Genomic DNA, 18916 nt, shown 5'->3' with positions numbered 1-18916 from the left:
GTGACGATGCACTCTTGTTCTTAAATTGCAGAATGAGAGATTATGAGAGAGAGAGAGGGAGACAGAGAGAGACAGACAGACAGATCACACACACACACACACAGTGGAGACGCACCTCTGATTCTGGCTTAGGCCTTGCCAAAACAGATAGCAAATGGAGATAAATAGTAGTAATTTATTTGGAAAGGGATGTTATCTTTTGTTCCTCCAGACTATTAACTGTGAACTTTTTTGGCTGCATTTCAAGGAGTTTGCTTGAAACAGACCCCATTTTTTTAGTCAACATATGAACAGTTCCTTTCAGAAAGGCTCTCCCCCAACATTCCAGTGAAAAGCACAGAACTCTTGCCTCCTGCCCTCTGGTCCCATCTAAGTCTTACATTTATTCCAACACTTTAAAATTTTAATTTAGTGGAACATCTCCAAACTGTCCTCAAAACTTTCCTCTTCAATTTGGTGGTCCACCTGATGGCTCCTCTCAGCATAAGTACCTCTCTAGCTGCTAAGCCACCTGTTCAGCTCCAGGAGAGAGACTATAAAAAAAAATTCACAGATCCACACCACTACACTTCACACCCTCTTTAATTTAACTCTGTAAATTCACTTTTCAACACATCTGAGCTGTTAATTCTAATTTGGCCTCATCACCTGCAAAGACTGAACTGGATCTTTATCTCCACCACCCATAATAAAGCGTTTTATTGCAGTTCCAGACTTCTGCAAGTGTAGCAAAGAGAGGGAGAACTGTGCTGAGAGCTCTGCCAACATGAAAAGCTGTCACTATGTAACTCCTGTTGGGGAATCTTCCCAAATTGGCATATGTTTCTACTGCTTCTCCCTTCTACAGCATATATTCATGTTCCCTTCAGCCACAAAGCTGCCCAGATAGCCAAACGTTCTCCATATCAAAAGGAACCAAAGCAAGAGACACATACACCTAAACACACATTCACCCTAGCGCTTGAATCCAAGGATGTGCTTTGACCTCCTGCTATTCTGTTCCTAATAACACCTCTATCCAAAGTATGATATCTAATAGGTTCAACCTTTCAAGAGCTGTGTCACTCTATATCCTTCTCTGATTTTCAAGATGCTTTCCCACTATTCCTTTTTAAATCAACCTGGCTAAATGTCACCTATATTCCTATAAATGTCATATATATACATATATATATATATATATATATATTTCTCATCTTGACCTACTATCTTAATAGAACCTATTTCTAAGCAGGAACAATCCAAAAATTTCTTGAAGAATCTCCCAGTTACTGTTGATAACTGCAGTTAAATGCCATCTATAACATTCTGTCCTCCTTCACTAGTCAAAACACACAACCACGCCTAAACTCTGTCCCATCTTTTCTGACCAGCTCAGAATGTTACCAGATCTCCTCCTAGACCAACCTGCTGGGACAAGAAAAGCCTCTCCAGAGACATTAAGCTTCAGAGGGCACCACTCCAGTATCGCGGCGTCCCTCCCTGTTAGCCACAAGATCTTGACACGTGTCTTTCCCCAGGCTGCGGGAGTGAAGCAGAGAGAGGCACCCACACCCAGGGAGTACTCACTGAGAGGCTTTAGGATGCTGCTACTGGACTCATCCGCGTTCTCCACATCGGACTTGTCAGAGTAGTTCTCAGAGATTCTCTCCTTTTCCTTCTTTTCTCTGTGCCCTGCCTTTCTCTTGTGACGTCTCCTTCTCCTGTAGCTCTTTGGCACATGGACCCCGATGTAGATGGTGTGGTGGCCTGAGGAAGGTACACAAATCACCAATCATTTCAAATCACAGTCTCCGCTGCACAGAAATTGCACAAGACCCACAGGTCAGAAAAAAATGTCTATGAATTCAACACTACCATTCCATATTTGACAAATAAACTGGAAAAATAAAATCTCCCAATTTTCATTGCACTAGACTGTAAATCAACCTGTTGGTTGGCACTAGGATTCAGTGACGGTGTGCTCTAATTCTATCCAGAGAGACCTCTTTGTTTAGGAAAGTCAAAGAATACTGAACCGGAAATCAGGAATCCTTGATTCTGGTCATACCTCTGCCATCAATGAGCTATCTGACCTTGAGCCTGTCCCTTAGCCATTCCAGGCCTCAATCTCATCATTTATATAAAGAGAGGCTTAAATTGGGTAATCCCTAGAGGCCCTTCCAGTGCTAACTTTCCTGGAATCTGTGATTATACTGAACACAGTGATGAAAAAGGAGCTCTTGGAACTGTAGGGGGGGGGGGCGGGGGTAGGGGGGAGATCTAACTCAAAGGTCAAGAGGTCATTCTGCGGGGTATAAGGTTTTACACTAAAACTTTTTTTACCCAATCAGCAGAATAGAGACTTAGAACTGGGACAAACTAAGAAAAAATAAGACATACTTGGAGAGAAAATTTTAGAAATACTCAAATGTTCACACTAGGAAACAGCTAAAATGAATGTCAGCTACAGTGCCATTCTCATTTTTCTTTTTTCGTTTGCAAAAGTTTCTAAAAACTGGTTGTTGCAGTGATAAAAATAAACCCAGCCCAGTAAAGATTGCCTTGAAGAGAAGGGCATGAGGAAAAAAGATTGTTAAATGCTTTTAGTTCTCTAGATGGAAGGAGCTGCAAAACTGACAAGTGGTATTATTTTTACAAAATCTGATAAGACAGAAAAAAAAGGGAACTCAAAGTTCTACATTTTTTTTTTAATTGGAAAACTTTTACTTTCACTTTATATACGGTCTAACTTCTGAATGCGGGAACCACCATTTCGGAAGTAATGTGAAAACTTCTTTTTTTTTTGAATTGCAAATAGGAATTGCAAAAAAGATGAGATAATCTACGGATTTCCTTTCCCATTCTGGCATTATTCCTTGATGACCACTTTACAGTGCTGCAGACAATATCACACACCCACATGCAATACACATACATGCAAATGTCTGATGTAAATGCTGTGAATTCCTTTCCAGGGTAACTCATCAGGCATATCTAAAAACACCATAATCCACAGGGTTGTTCCCTCAAACTGGAAGGATTAAAACAATTATATCAAGAAAGAGGTTCCAACCAAGGAATGCAGAACCCTAGGTTAATGGGTAAGCATTCAAAAGAAAATATCTCATACTTGGAATGAAGTTGGAGGCATCTACATAAAACATGAAGCACCAGCCCCCAGCACACACACAGATATGCACACAAACACACAGACACACACGCCAACTCAACTACTAAAAAGCACAGTGAAATTCTCCTCACAGAATGTGTGCCAATGAGAAATTTATCATGTCTAACCATTTACAAGCAAATTGTTCTCATGGGAAAGCTATATTATACTAGGAAGTAGGAAATGTCTCAGAAACAATGTGAATTAAGAAACAGTGTCAATTGTTTCCTGCCCTCCAGTTACTGAGGGAGTCCTGCAGCTTTATCTCAAGTCACACAATATATGTAAGCAAAGCCAACCAATTTCTTCAGTAAATCAAACTCTGAAAGCTTGATTGCCTTCATTCAAGAAATAGGAAAACATCATGAAAAAAACTAAGAGGTTGAAAAAAAAATTTTTAACCTGTCACATTAAACATTTTCTTATTTTGTTATACAGCAGAAACTAACACACCATTGTAAAGAATTATACTCCAAAAAGATGTTCAAAAACATATTTTCTTATTAAAAAATGGTAACCAAGCAAAAAAAAAAAATGTAGTGGCTAAGCTACATGAGTCAAATTGATGTTACATAGAAAGATTTTTTTAATGTATTTACACAAATCTGCATAGTATATTTGATAAATCATTTAAAAGACAGTTTACATGGGCTGATAAGATTTTAAGGTAAGATTTCTGGCTATAAAGTGTTGTTGTCAACCCAACAAAAGAGTTGGGATGATTCAGAAGGTGAATTTTCAAAGCCCAGGAGACAAAGGTACCTTACCTTCAGAAACCTAACTGGAGTCGTCATCACCATAAAAATGGTGCCACTGTATACGCATCATGATCACAGGCCTCCTCCCTGCCTTAGGAATAAGATTCAGCTTATCCCCATCTCCTCCTGCCCCTCCCTCAGATGCTCCCCCAACCCCGCCGACTTTCCCACAGGTGGGGAAGTTTCAGACACGATGCTGCACCATGAAGCCCAGGTACCAACAGTGAATATGGTTCCTTTTAAGACAGCCCGGGGCTTCCCTGGTGGCGCTGTGGTTGAGAGTCCACCTGCCGATGCAGTGGACACGGGTTCGTGCCCCAGTCCGGGAAGATCCCACATACTGTGGAGCGGCTGGGCCCGTGAGCCATGGCCGCTGGGCCTGCGCGTCCGGAGCCCATGCTCCGCAACGGGAGAGGCCACAACAGTGAGAGGCCAGCGTACCGCAAAAAAAAAAAAAAAAAAAAAAAAAAGACAGCCCCTATTTCAGACATTTTTATCAGCTTTATTAAGGTATAATTCTTCACATACCATAAAATTCACTCATTTTAAGGGTTCATATTCAATGACTTTTAGTATATTTACAGCGTTGGGCAAGCATCACCATAATCCAATTTCAGAACCTGTCGACCGATCCAAAAAGATCCCTCATGCTCATCTGCAGTCACTCTCTGTTCCCTCTTCCCACTCCTATCCCTTACTAACACTCTTAGGCTTTTTTTAAAAAAATTTTTTTCCCTTTGCGATACGCGGGCCTCTCACTGTTGTGGCCTCTCCCGTTGCGGAGCACAGGCTCCGGACGCGCAGGCTCAGCGGCCATGGCTCACGGGCCCAGCCGCTCCGCGGCATGTGGGATCTTCCCGGACCGGGGCACGAACCCGTGTCCCCTGCATCGGCAGGCGGACGGACTCTCAACCACTGCGCCACCAGGGAAGCCCTCTTAGGCGTTTTTTTATACTCTCAGTGATGGCCTCTGGGAAGCTACAATTCTCTGGTAACCACACGGCTATGAATTTTGGGGGGGATCCTTACAGCACAGTAAAATAGAATACGCCTTGGGTGAGGAAGCTCTCGCCTTCCAAGAGCTGCCAAACGAAACCAGGGCACTGAGCTGAGCAATTCAAAATGCAAAGCATTTTCCTTTTCCTCTCGTACATTACTGGTAACTACATTTTCCTTTTCTGTCTTTGTTCAGATAAAGGAAAAGGAACAGGGTCCTGAGGTTAAACAAGCCTTTAGGACCTCAGAGACAGTGTTTGTGTTTCATCAATTACTTCTCAACCTCTTTTCATTTCAGCTTCTTTGCCCACCAGAAGAGAGGAAGGCAGCCTCACTTTGGTGACTGGGGGAAAGGCATGCTTTCTCAAAATGAGGACCAAATCGTTCATAAGCTGTATGTGCTAAGTACCAAAAATACCAGAAATAAAATAAGCTGGAATGAAAGCATTCTTACCACGTCCACAAAATACCTGTCTTTAGAGTCAATAGAAGCAGCATTACTGATTTAAAAAAAAAATGCTATTGTTGATAAGAATATCATAGGTGATCTCAATATTTATTTTCATTAAAATATCTTTACCTGTCTCAGAGATAGGTCATGAAGATTATGGCTATTTTTAAAATTACAACTCCCCAAATGACACCAAGCCGTGGAAGGTGTAGTATTATTTTACATGTAAAATGCAAAGGAGAAACTTGATAGACAAGATTTCTAATTCAGCAAGAGTCTACAAAACAGTAAGATGCTCAGAGAATCAGGGACGATTACCTGCTTAATGTATGAGTGAATTTTAGGCGCAAAAGAAAAAAAATTCTCTGGTAGAAATGTCAGTAAAAACTGCTTCCAAAGATAATGTAAAAAGAAGAAGGAGCAAAAAAAAAATTTAATAGGTAGAATTCAAAAGGAAATGGTGATTGTTTTAAATGTTACTAAAATAAAGGTGACATTCTTGCTACTCAAAATTTTGTAAAGTAAAACTACTGGAATCTACATTTGACAGTGTTCACTTAGGTGTGAGTCAAAGGGCATTCAGTCCTTGATTTGGCAGTGGCCTCAGTAACATGTGTTCAAATAAATACCCCACATGCCTTTCTCTGACAGATGGTGCAAGTTCCCAACAAACTCTAAATGTCTTGGGAATATCTCACAATCCATCCACAGCCAGTACTACTGGGAAGAAAACATGGCTTTCCTGGTTATCTCTGACCATCAGAAATCATCACTAGGTGATCCCTGTTTCTTCCATCCTCACGTGCTCCACCTCAGGTGAAAGCAGAAGTCCTGCCATGTTATCATGTCCACTTCTCCCAATTCCTAAAATATTTCTAAACTAACAGCACTGAGAGCTGCTATCATGATTTCAGGCCACCAGAGAACTTTTACAGCTAGTAACTCTGTAGCCATTCATGTTAAAGAGACTTTCACATATACCCACTTCCCTACCAATGATGATTTAGGACTTTGTAGAATTAAACCCATCAAATGAGCCAAACTAAAATTTTTGCAGTGGACTGAGTGGTTAACAACATATGCCTCTCTATGCAGGATAGATCATTAGCTCCTTCAGGAAACATGGTGCTGTGTTTATACATACAGATGATAGCAGCCATTTATGGAATTCTTACAAATATGCCAGATTCTGGCTAGGTCTCCTACTTCTATTACCTCATGCAATCCTCACAACTGCACGAATTAAATACTGTCATTATCCCCATTGTACAGGCAAAGAAACCAAGGTTCAGGGAAGTCAAGGATATTGTCACCAGCTAACCCATAAAATCCCACAGGAGAAATATCTCTCAGGTCTCAACATCAAGAAGAGTGAGTGCTTCATTACTGCTTTGGTGGTGCTTTGTTTGTTTTTAGGGTGTTTTTTTTTTTTGTAATGTACACTATATTTACACTACCTTATAACTGACTGTGTTTCCTCCCTCATGCTGAAATAGAAGAGACAAATCTCGGGCCAACCGGTAGTAGGTAGACAGAGTTTCGCGACGTGAATTTTAAACATGAACCTTGCTATTCCAACTTTTTACCCGTTATTTTCCCTTCACATTAAACCTTTTTGGAATAAAGCAGTATGTAAATATTTTTTAAGACCTGAGATGTCAGTACTGGGGGTAGAAGCTGTGGATGGCTGGGGGTGGCTGTGAGGGAAGGTAGATTTCTAGGCAGAGATTCTACTTGTCCTCTGGTGATCCTTTAGCTACAGTTAAATCTATAGGCCTAAATCTCTGCCCAGAAATCTACCTTCCCTCACAGCCACCCCCAGCCTCCTACAGAACTTCTCTAATACTGAGGGATGTTCCCAATTTGATTTTTATCCACATTGTTGCTCTTTCTATAATCAATGGAATTTCTGTTCTCTCCAGTTCGAAGCAAAGATTCCATGACACTTGGCACTTTACATCATTCTTTCAGAACTAATCAGCAATATTCCCCAAATATAAATTAAATTCTGCCTTCTTTGGCTTATCTAAAGAACAAAATTGAGTTATTTATAGTGAGGTGGATGGACCTAGAGTCTGTCATACAGAGTGAAGTAAAAGAGAAAAACAAATACCGTATACTAACACATATATATGGAATCTAAAAAAAAAAAAAGGAAATAAAGACGCAGACCTACTAGAGAACAGACTTGAGGACACGGGGAGGGGGAAGGGTAAGCTGGGACAAAGTGAGAGAGTGGCATGGACATATATACACTACCAAACGTAAAATAGATAGCTAGTGGGAAGCAGCTGCATAGCACAGGGAGATCAGCTCGGTGCTTTGTGACAACCTAGAGGGGTGGGATAGGGAGGGTGGGAGGGTGGGAGGGAGGGAGACGCAAGAGGGAAGAGATATGAGGATATGTGTATATGTATAGCTGATTCACTTTGTTATAAAGCAGAAACTAACACACCACTGTAAAGCAATTATACTCCAATAAAGATGTTTAAAAAAAAAAGAGAAGAAGAAAAAATAATGATAATTTAAAAAATAAAGTAACCTGGTCTTATGCCAAGCCACCTAAAACACGTTGTAGCTATTGCCGAGGGGGATATAGGGGAGGGAGGCAAATTTAAGAGATATGTATTATTTCTTTTCAATTATGAAAAGAACACTGTTGGAAGAGGAGGCAAAGACCCTGGATGAGTGATAGATTATTAAAAAGATGTTGTGAAGACTTTACTTCTTGGACCAAAACGAATCATGAAGGTTTTTTAGAAGTACATGCATAAGAAACCTTAAACAGAATCACAGTATCAAGTCCAGATGCCACAGACGTTGTGTGTTTGGCACTTTATATAATAAGAAATAGATCAGTATGTCTAATCCTAAATACTTTAATAAATAAATTGCTAGTGTATTACTCACAAACCCATAAGAGTGTCCATAACCAGTTCTATTAAGAAATAATCATAGCAACACTGCTAATTTACTTGAGCATAAATACCAGTTCATGAAAAGAAAACTCATTTTGAAAGGCATGATGTAATTTTGCAGTTAACAGAGGGTAAGTCAGCCCTTGGTTAGATGTTTGCATGAGGGTCCACACTTCAAACTGACACCACTACTCAGGACAACAGATGATTTTTATTTCTGTATTTTGGATAGGGGCAACTTTTCACATAGAAAAAAATATAATAATGCATGTGTTTATTAATAGGTAATTGCATGCTACATATGTAATCTATTTATAGACCATTTTGAATGATTAGTAATCTGTTTTATTATTAATGCTACCGATTACACTTAGGAGCAGGCATGCAAGTAAATAGTAAATAGTAAATAGTAATAGTAAATAGTAAATAGTAAATAGTAAATAGTAAATAGTAAAAGTGATGAAAAACAGGGAAATACTTTTCTTCCCACTGAACTGCATGGTAAATAGTAAATAGTAAATAGTAAATAGTAAATAGTAAAAGTGATGAAAAACAGGGAAATACTTTTCTTCCCACTGAACTGCATGGGAATTTTGTTCACTGAAAGCCTCCCAGAAATCCTTAAGGCAACTTGGGGTTCCCCCAAGCAAGACTGATAAGAAATCTTAGCTTGTTACCTGGTGTTTACTGAGCACAGTACTTTTAATATTTAATATTTGATGCTGATAATCACGATGATGATAACAATCTCTAGGCAAGAACAAACAGCACAAGGAAAAGGTCTCAAACAGGAGATGAGCTTATGGTGACTTAGCTAAATTCTCGTCCTAAAGGACAAGCTAAAACTCAGGAAACTTCTGCACCTTCCTTATAAGTGCTCATTTTTAGCAAAACAGTCCTAATCACAGTGTTTAGGTAAAGGTGAGGACCCTATGACCACACACTGAAGTTAAGTTTCCATTACAGCTTCCATTATTAATAGCTGATAACAGAAGCTAAACTAACCAGCACTGTGTGAAGTCTGAATTAGTATTTTTTTAAAGAAATGCAACCTTATTATACTCAGTGGTCATTCATTATTTGAAGATATCTAGGCCAGAACAACCACTTGAAGGCAGTACAGGAACCTACCTTGATACATGAACAGGACTAAAAATCACCTTATATCATTTATAAACTGCAGCTCCTGAAGTGCTCCACAATCAATAAAAAGCTGCTTCTCCAAAGTAATTTTAACTTTGCTCTAGCAAAACCTCTTTTATATTCATATCTGTAGATATAAAATACCTATATTTATACCTACGGCTATACATTTATATTGAGATTTATATATATATTATATTATGTTCTATTATATATATATACATATATACATATATATAATCTCTATGTATAGAGATAGAGAGTTAGGCATTTTTAAGGACAATCCGAATCCAATAGTGTCAATAAAGTGTCTTTTCCAATGTGTCTGGTGCACAAAGGTAAGTGTTGTTCTTATATCTCCCTCCTATTTCCAAAGGGGAAGAAACAAAGTACTATTTCTCCTCCTTCCCACTCCCCTTGAGCCCGGATAATAACTTGTGAACACTCTCTGTTCTCCAGCTATGGCACTCTGGAACACTCACTCTGCGCAGGACAAAACAGCCACCTTTAGATCAAGTCTAACTCGTCCCTCAGCTGTTTTTTAGTCATTATGCAGAGCTTAACTGTGCAGCAGAGGCAATACCTTCCATAACCTCAATCTTCCCTCACCCGGCCCAGGAACAAATGCTGTGCCATGTCCACCCTGCTCTGGGAGGGTCTCCCCCAGAGCTTTCATGCCGTGAGTGCCGACCCCCAGGGCTCAGGTCTGTTGTCCTTTTACTTGACTGCACAGAGAAGAGTGGAGCCAAAAGGCCTGGGAAGGCCAGAGCCAGTCAGGGCAGGGCTAAGAGCCAAGAGGAGCCACCCAATAGGAAGAGGTGAAACCTTGACTCATCCTGACATCCCAGAACCCCGAAAGAGCTGGAGCATTTTAATGTGCAGTACACATGCAGTCAGACAAAATCCACCTGTGAGCCAAGCACAGAGAACTGACAGTTTCCATTATCTCCCTTGTGGTCACCATTTGCACAACTGAATGGCAAGTGGGACTGGAAGAGAGAAAACAATGGCTAATCCAATGGTCATTGATAACCGGATTTGCAATTGCAGCCAGAGAGGCAGCTTAGACAGACACATAAATGCGCACATTCACACTCTCATTCTAACCACATTGTTCATCTCCGACTCTATTCTGGCTTCCCTTTTAGCACTGGCCTAAACCCTGGCTGGGCAATAGGAAGAGTGGTCTTTAGTCGCTATAGACAGTTAATCCACCATATCGTCAATGCACTCACGGCTAATCAGGTATCACTAATATTAGTTCACATAATTCCTTCCTCTCACATACCTGTATATAGGTAAATGAGATGTGGATAATGCCATGGGGCTAAAACAATGACCAAGAACTAGGGAAAGTGCTTCGAGAGACTTAAACGAGCCTAGTTAAGCCCAATCCCAGAATCTTCACGACTATGGTTTTCCACAGGCACCCAGAAAAGAGGACAACATTCACTGACACCGCAGCTCATAATCATACTTTTAGAGTTGAAATGACCTTAAAGATCACCTGATTAAACCTCTTCATGTACCAATGAACCAACTAAAGCCAAATAATTAAGGACATAGAGGCCGGGACTCTTGATGCTCCTGGTTATATAATGTTTCCTTTCCTACTTTCCTACTACCATGGTACCAGTCCCCAACACTACCCCCCATTTTCCATTGTCTGCAAAATACAGTCAAGGAGGGAAAAGGTAATCGATTAGGCCTTTCAAGTTAGCAACTACCTAGAAGACAAAAAGGGCTCAGGAATTCTTGAAAATGTTTCTGTCTTATAACCAGAGAATGACAAGTTTAAATCCACAACCCTTAGGAACCATAAACGGCCCCAGAACATGAAGACGTTCTGGCTCTGACATCTGTCCTCCCACGAGCATCTGCGGTCATGCAAACAATGATGCCAGCCAGGCTTCTGTCTTCTTTCTCTCTCACCTTTTCATAAGCTCTCCCAACACCTTTTATTCTTCTCCAGTTAGTTCTTTCTACCCCCTATTCTTCCAGGCGCTTCTTTAAGCTCTCATCCATCTCCTTTTCTAAATTCCTTTCCCGCTCCAGAGGAACCAGACTTCAAGCACACTTTTTTGGAATGAGCACTGCCCTGGGAAAGTCAAGAAGCTTGCCTTCCTTGTACTAGTTCTTCCCAGTTACTATCAGCATTACTGCAAGCAAATCACTTTACCTTCTACAAGGCTCATCTCTCCATGTGTAAGGTGAGAACGTTGAGCTACATTTTCTCTAAAATCCTTTCTAGCTCTAAAAATTCTATAAGAATTCTAAGTATTCTAATTGGTTAAGTGTAATGGAGCACATAGGGGAAAGGTCAAAAGTTTTCTACTATTTCTCCAGGTCCCTTCGCCACTTCTTTTTTTTTTTTTTTTTTTTTTTTTGCGGTACGCGGGTCTCTCACTGTTGTGGCCTCTCCCGTTGCGGAGCACAGGCTCCGGACGCGCAGGCTCAGCGGCCATGGCTCACGGGCCCACCCGCCCCGCGGCATGTGGGATCTTCCCGGACCGGGGCACGAACCCGTGTCCCCTGCATCGGCAGGCGGACTCTCAACCACTGCGCCACCAGGGAAGCCCCCTTCGCCACTTCTTATGAGGATAGCTTTCTCTTTGGGCACTCTTCAGTCTACTCCGATTTGACTCTTTACTAACCATGCCACCCAGATCGCTAACAAAAGCCACCAAGCACTTTTTTCTGCCAAAGCCACTGGTTACTTTTCGCTCCTCATCTACTTGACTCCAGGCAGCACTCAGCACTGTCGGTCACTGGCTCCTTGCTGAAAATGCTCTTCTCTTGGCCTCAGACACACACTTTTCTTGGTTACCCTCCAGCTTCTATGAATTGCTCCTTCTCAGTCTCCAAAGGTTGGCAGAGCAGAGCCCAGCCCAGTCCTCTTCTCATTCTATTCTCTCCCCTTGGTAATGTCATCCATTCCTATGGCTTGAAATACTAGCTATCTCCCTGGGATTCCAAAACTTACATCTCCATCCCTGCCCTTTCTTTTTAGCTCCAGTTGTGTAGCCAAGTGCCTACTTTAGAGTTCTACTTGGATGTCTCACAGGGACCTCAGACTCAAAAAGCTGATTGCCTACCATCCTCCACTACTATTCCTCCATCGTACAAATGGCACACAAGTCTCCCAAATTGCTCATAGCACAAATCCAGAAGCAATCACCCCCACCCACCGATCTGTCCATCAGCAAGTCCTGGCAATTCAACCCATCTTTTTGTCCCTCTACTCTAACCCAAAATCATCTCTCAGCTGAATCTTAGCAACAGTGTCTCCACTTTTATCTTTGCCCTGTTGGGAAGCTCTCTCCACCCATGAGCCAAAGAGATATTTTTTAAAATGCAAATTTTGTCTTGTCACTTCCCTGCTTACAACCCTCTGCAGTGGCTCCCCAGTGCACCCTCAGTAAAATCCTAAATCCTTAGCATACTATAAAAGGCCATGAATTATCTGGGTTCCATCCACTTCAGGCCACTCTCCCTATTCATGTAGTCTAGCCACATGGGCTTTATTTTCACTTCTCAAACAGGTCTACCTCTTTCTCACCACTGGGCCTTCACACACCCTGCCTGGGAGGCTTCCCTCATTCCTGACCTAGCTAACCCTCTTCACCCTTTAGGTCTCAACTTAATGTCACTCTGGGAGATACATACCTTGGTTTCCCATGTAAACTCACCCACCTACATGATACACTCTCTAAATTATCACATCAAACAACCTTGTGTCCTTAATTAATGACTGGTTTATTTGACCGCACATTACTTATGTCCCTAATTGGAATATATTATCACTTTCAATGATACATATGAGCCTGAAAAAGCAACATATTAAAACTTATATATCTGCAACTGTTGGTTACCATTTTGATAAGCTTAAAGAAAAAGTTAATAAAAGCACTGTCCATCAGAGTTAATAAGAAGAGTTAACATAGGTATTAACCAACTAATTTGTTAATCACCAGTTATCCGTACTAGCTTTAGTCTGAAAGCATTCTGCAGTCACAGCAAGCACTGGTGAGAAAGGGTTAAGCACAAAGATAAATCACCTGCAAGGAATATAACGAAGGAAGATAACATCTTAAATTTACAGGGTTCATTCTGGGGATTTCAAATTAGTTTCCTTATATCCCTAGCAAGACTAGGAGATAAAGAAGCACCAATGCTGTTTCTTTGTATGAAAAACTGAGATTCAGAAATCAAGTAATTCGTCAATGGCTTACTGCAAATATCAAAGTATTTTTCTGGTGTTATCCAAGAATCCTTAGAGCATCTCTAGCAGGTGGATAAGAAGATAGGTTATTAACTGCACTCTGTACAAAGGAAATATAACCACACAAACATGATTGGCCTCATGTTACCCAGTAAGGCGGGGCAGAGCCAAGAACAGAAATAGGTCCTGAGACTCCTGGTTCCCCACCATGTTCTTTAACCCACAGCAGACTGAATAAAAGTATCTCAACCCAGATACCGACTGAATTTGCCAAATACCTATATCCACTGGATTTGACTGTGAGCTTTCATTTAACATCCAAGACATTGTCTTTATTTTTCAACAGGGATAGAATCGTGTTGAAAATTTAATAATCAACTGGAGAGTAGGGTGGTGATTTAACTAATCCATAAATGTGAGATTCTGGCCCTCTAAAGCTGATATGTTGGCCAATTTTACTAAAATTCAAACATTCGTTTTTATTTCCAGAAGTTTTGGCCTTGTAAAAGTTATTGAGTATCCCACCATGAAAGGAGTTGGTAAAGTCACGTCCGGAGAGGTTGAAACAAAGTCTGTTCTCCTTTCAAAGTCAATACAGTATCAAGAAAGGTGAACATGCTGGATATCGCACTTAGGATAGCTGCCTTGTAATTCTAACTCTATAGAAAGGTAAAAACAATTAACCAGATTTAAAAGCTTTTGCAGCTATTCAGGGAAGGGAGTTATTTAAGTCGCCTCTACTGCTGATTTAATGGATGTCACTCACCACCCTCCCTCCCTTCACCTTCATCCCACCTGGCAATCAGCAGCTTCAGAGGTACAATATTTGGAACCTCCTGTGAACTCCTGCCATGGCAGGCTCTCACCTCAGTCCCCTAAATGCTATCAGCCAAAAAAGTAAAACAAAACAAAACAAAACCAGATCCCAGCCGTATGCTCACCGGAGCAATGGGAGAGCCTCAACTGAGCTTTATTCAGTTTTATTCCATTCTTACTCTACTCTCGCTCATCAGTCCCAATTTTCAATTCCCCCAGTGACTCTGAATCTTGTAATGACAAAAATGGAGAAATACTTAGCTCAGGTTTGAATACTTGGTATTACTTCTATACTATTGAATAATCTCATTGAAATGGCACCTAAATTACATAACAGCCAGTAGTGGACAGAATTACCCTAGTCTACGCTGCAGAGCAAGGAAGGGAAAAAAAGAAAAAATATATATATACATATTTATACATATTACATATATAATAGACCTTTGAATCCTCCTCATTGGTAGGAAAATATCATACACTTTAATCTGTTTTCCAGAAAAAGTAACTTTGCAGGTTTTATTAGACAGTGGGCATGCGTTTGTAATTTACCCTGTATGCAATCATGGTTAGTGTGTCTCTTGAAAAACGAGACAGTTTCACAAACTAGGGGTAATGTCTGTCGGAGCAGACTAACCATGGAAATCAGATCTCACGCCCAGAGCTTAAAGGGAATCAGAATGAGTCCAAAGAGAAATAAACAGCAGGCCTCAGGAAACTTCTCTTGACCTTTCTAGCTTTCCTTTTCCAATACAAGAAGCAGTAGGTAAGCGTGGTTATTAGGAAGGCAAGGGATAGATGCCTTGCTAAGATGAATTAAGCAAATAACAAACATCATTTCGGTCAGTTCGAATTTTTTGGAATGATAATCATCATGGAAAATCATTGGTGAGGGGAATTCCCTGGTGATCCAGTGGTTAGGACTCTGTGCTTTCACTGTTGTGGGCCCAGGTTCAATCCCTGGTCAGGGAACTAATATCCCACAAGCCACAATGCGCCAAAAAAAATTATTGGTGAGACTGTATCAATCAGAAAGCAAAAGGACAGACAGTGGTATAGTATAAAGCACTCCTATGCCTAATGCCAGGTACAGCAGCAACATTATTTCTGGTAATTATTTAAACAGTTCTACGGTGAATGACATGTTCTATTATTCTCATTTTACAGAACTGAGAAATTCAAAATCCAAACTCTAAGTTTCGTCCTTCATTTATGCAATGCTTCAGCAATACAGCAAGTTTTAAACTTTTATTTCCAAACCGATGCTTAGCCACTCTGCTTTAATAACACATGAATAACACAAATGACAGAGACTCCCAAAAATAAATATGAAATAATATGTCTCAAAAATATGAGCAGAGGGGCTTCCCTGGTGGCGCAGTGGTTGAGGGTCCGCCTGCCGATGCAGGGGACACGGGTTCGTGCCCCGGTCCGGGAAGATCCCACATGCCGCGGAGCGGCTGGGCCCGTGAGCCATGGCCGCTGAGCCTGCACGTCCGGAGCCCGTGCTCCGCAACGGGAGAGGCCACAGCAGTGAGAGGCCCGCGTACCGCAAAAAAAAAATATGAGCAGATACAAAGCTTTGAAAAAGAAACTCAACTATAGACAAAATATGCTCCAAGTGTATTATTTCTGAATCCTTGTAAAACACAACTCAAGTACCAAGTTCAATTTTGTATGCCTCTTGCCATAAAAGAATGTAGTCACCTAGGACAGAAAGTGGCTTCTAGAGGGCTTTAGCCCGTACTACACTACCAGGGAATTCTCTACAATTGGAAAACTCTGGGAAGGGATGTCTGACTCCAGTTTCAAAAACCCATGGAATTATCATCCAAGAAATCTATATACAAATACTTAATGTCACTGACACAGCAGGAGGTGTCAGAGAGCTAAGTATTGCCTGCTTTAGGCCCTCTGGCGGGCTTTCAGCTGGAGCCACAAGGAGAAAGCAGCAGGACACTGGGAAAGGTCTGCGTGGGCTCAACATGCTCTGGGAACCCAAGCATCAACCCTTAAACACCTCACCGCATTTCCTTCAAGCTCTCCAACGTGTGGATACATTGTTTCTTTCAAGAAGGCTTTTCCTTCAGCAATATTTGCCCAAGTATTTCCTCTGTACACACTGTTTCGGAGCAATTAGAGTGAACAGGAGAGAGGAGGTCAGCAAAATGCAACCGGACACTTACATCCTGCGCTCAGAATAGCACCCGCTTGGACTCAGCCCCTCCCTTCCCAGCTGATAGGTTTTCATTCACTCCTTCTCGACAATTACGTTTTTGACCATTGTAATTATTAACAAATGTCCACCAGGCCCCACTTTTTCTTTAGCATACTACCTCCTCCAATACACATAAATACATCATCACAATATCCTCTAGTGAAAAATAGGTTTAAGTCATTATGATTTCATGTCTGTAAAATGTTGAGATCCTGACCTCCAAAAATACAAAAGCCACCATTTCATCATTTTAGTCTCTCTCCTCAAAATACAGAGCAGAGCAAGGAAGAAGAATAAGGTTGGAGGTGTTTTAGGGGCTTCTTTTTCTTATCAATATAAATGATATAAATATATCAATGATCTTTGCAAAATCAAATGGGATTAATAGCAAACATAGGATCATCAGAGACTATATCATCTCATTTGACTAAGAGAACCAAATTTCTAACTAAAAAAATTTAAACAAAGATTTTAGAGGACTATATAAAGTAATTCTATATATGCTTCATTTAGTTTATTTACACATTCATTTATTCATTCCTTCTTTTAACAAAATATTTAGTGAACGTCTACTTTGTTCTAGACCCTGTCCAACTTTTTTACTTTTATTTCCCTAAAAATAACCTTCCTGTAAATTCCATGCAGTTTCAACCATACTCTCTCTCTTAATATCCATCAGTAGACATGAGAATTTGTAGAATTATTCTTCCATTTGGACAGATGGGAGCACACTTCCTTTTGGACCTGGTTTTCAATGGAAGAGGAAAACCACCCCAATATATCATAATGGCATTTAGAGCACCGATCAAACTTCAGAAATGCAGACCCATTTCAGCCAATATTGTCTTGCTGTACTTTATGCTTCCTGAGTTGCTGGGTAGGCTTGATGTTAAGAAAAGGCCCCTCCTCGTGAAGTCAGAGTTGCCAAGGCTTGCCGGGGAGTTACCTAGCCTTGCAGAGCCAAGGCTTTATCTCAAGGATAAGGTGGAGTTTGCTCTTTTTCCCCTATTGCAAAATATGAGAATATTAAGTAATCTGTTTATATCATACAGATCCAAAATCCTGGCTGACTTTTTAACGGATAAAATATCCATAGAATTTCTTCCTCTAGAAAAAGCTACCTGGGATCTTTCTTCCTATCTCAACCCCAGTTCACCCAACAAAGTTTGCCAATTTCCATTAAGTGTGTTTGAAATGAAAAATCAGTCTTGTTCGTCATAGTGGGCATTTCTGGGTCACTCTGGTAATGTCAATTTGTCATTTATAGACCAATTCTGTGGAAATGTCTGGGCGGGAGCCTTTTGGAACAGAAACAAATAAGATATCTGAAATGTTACAAATTTTAAATGAGTTTATCCACAGTAACCACTCTATGCCAAAAATGTTAGCTTTACAAAACACAGTAGAAGGTAGCCACTGAAAGAACAGACATACAAGCCTCTCTTTATTTTAAAGATTAAATTCAACACTTGGTTTCCTTTCTCAAGAGTATCTTTTTAAACCATTAACACAAATGCACAGGAGGCAAATTATGTGAAAACGAGCTTTAGGTCTTTAAATATATATCTCACATAGATAAATTCATTATTTAAACAGAAGATGACTCCTCTTCTGACTCACTCTATTCTTAGTGAGTTTTGCAGCTGATGGTTTTCTATTGAGTTTTTAGAATGTGGATTAAGTGTCACACCACCCACTGAGAGTAAAGTTGAAGCAGGTGAACTGAGGGTATGGTTGGAAATCTCAACCTGTCTCCCCTGCTCAGAGCTACAGCATTAGAAAGAACTACCAGGGAGCATCTGACTCTTCTTGCCTTCAGGCTGAGCTGAATCCAGTCACCCCAAACTGAGCGACCTTAAGAAGAACTTTCAAAGCATAAACATTTCAGAGTAACTAGAGTTACTGGAAGTCACCCTAATAATCATTTAATGGGAGTGCATCTTATTTGTGCAAATTACTTTAAGAAACAAAGTTTTATCTTAAGCTTACTTGTGCCAAGTGTGCTGCAATATACTTCAACCATGTTTATCCAAGAAGCCAAGAGAAATAAATACTTGGACAAAAGGAAACACATTTGATAACAGAAATGTTAGGTGTTCCAGCTCCTTCTTCTTCACCACACACATGCTTAAGGAAGGAAGCCTCTCAGCTCCTTGCCCTTTGAATTTCTGATCCTTAAACCTGGAGCACTTACTTCCGCCATAAATGTACCAGAAACTCAGCTACTTCGTAACAAAAATAACAGT

General features: G+C 40.6%; 1 protein-coding gene across 7 annotated transcripts in view; it reads right to left on the bottom strand.

The window, feature by feature from the left end:
- SLC4A4 (solute carrier family 4 member 4) overlaps positions 1-18916 on the bottom strand; it is a 350238-nt gene that overhangs the window by 277467 nt on the left and 53855 nt on the right. For all 7 annotated transcript variants that reach the window (XM_082838378.1, XM_082838380.1, XM_082838376.1 and 4 more), the window contains one exon: positions 1570-1749. In XM_082838378.1, the coding sequence (XP_082694504.1) occupies positions 1570-1749 (180 nt within the window). The remainder of the gene's footprint in view (positions 1-1569; positions 1750-18916) is intronic.

This window comes from Leucopleurus acutus (assembly GCF_964270905.1).
Source record: "Leucopleurus acutus genome assembly, chromosome: 4".
NCBI classification, from domain to species: domain Eukaryota; kingdom Metazoa; phylum Chordata; class Mammalia; order Artiodactyla; family Delphinidae; genus Leucopleurus; species Leucopleurus acutus.
The sequence above is the reverse complement of the archived record's forward strand: the minus strand, read 5'-3'. Positions and strand labels throughout refer to the sequence as shown.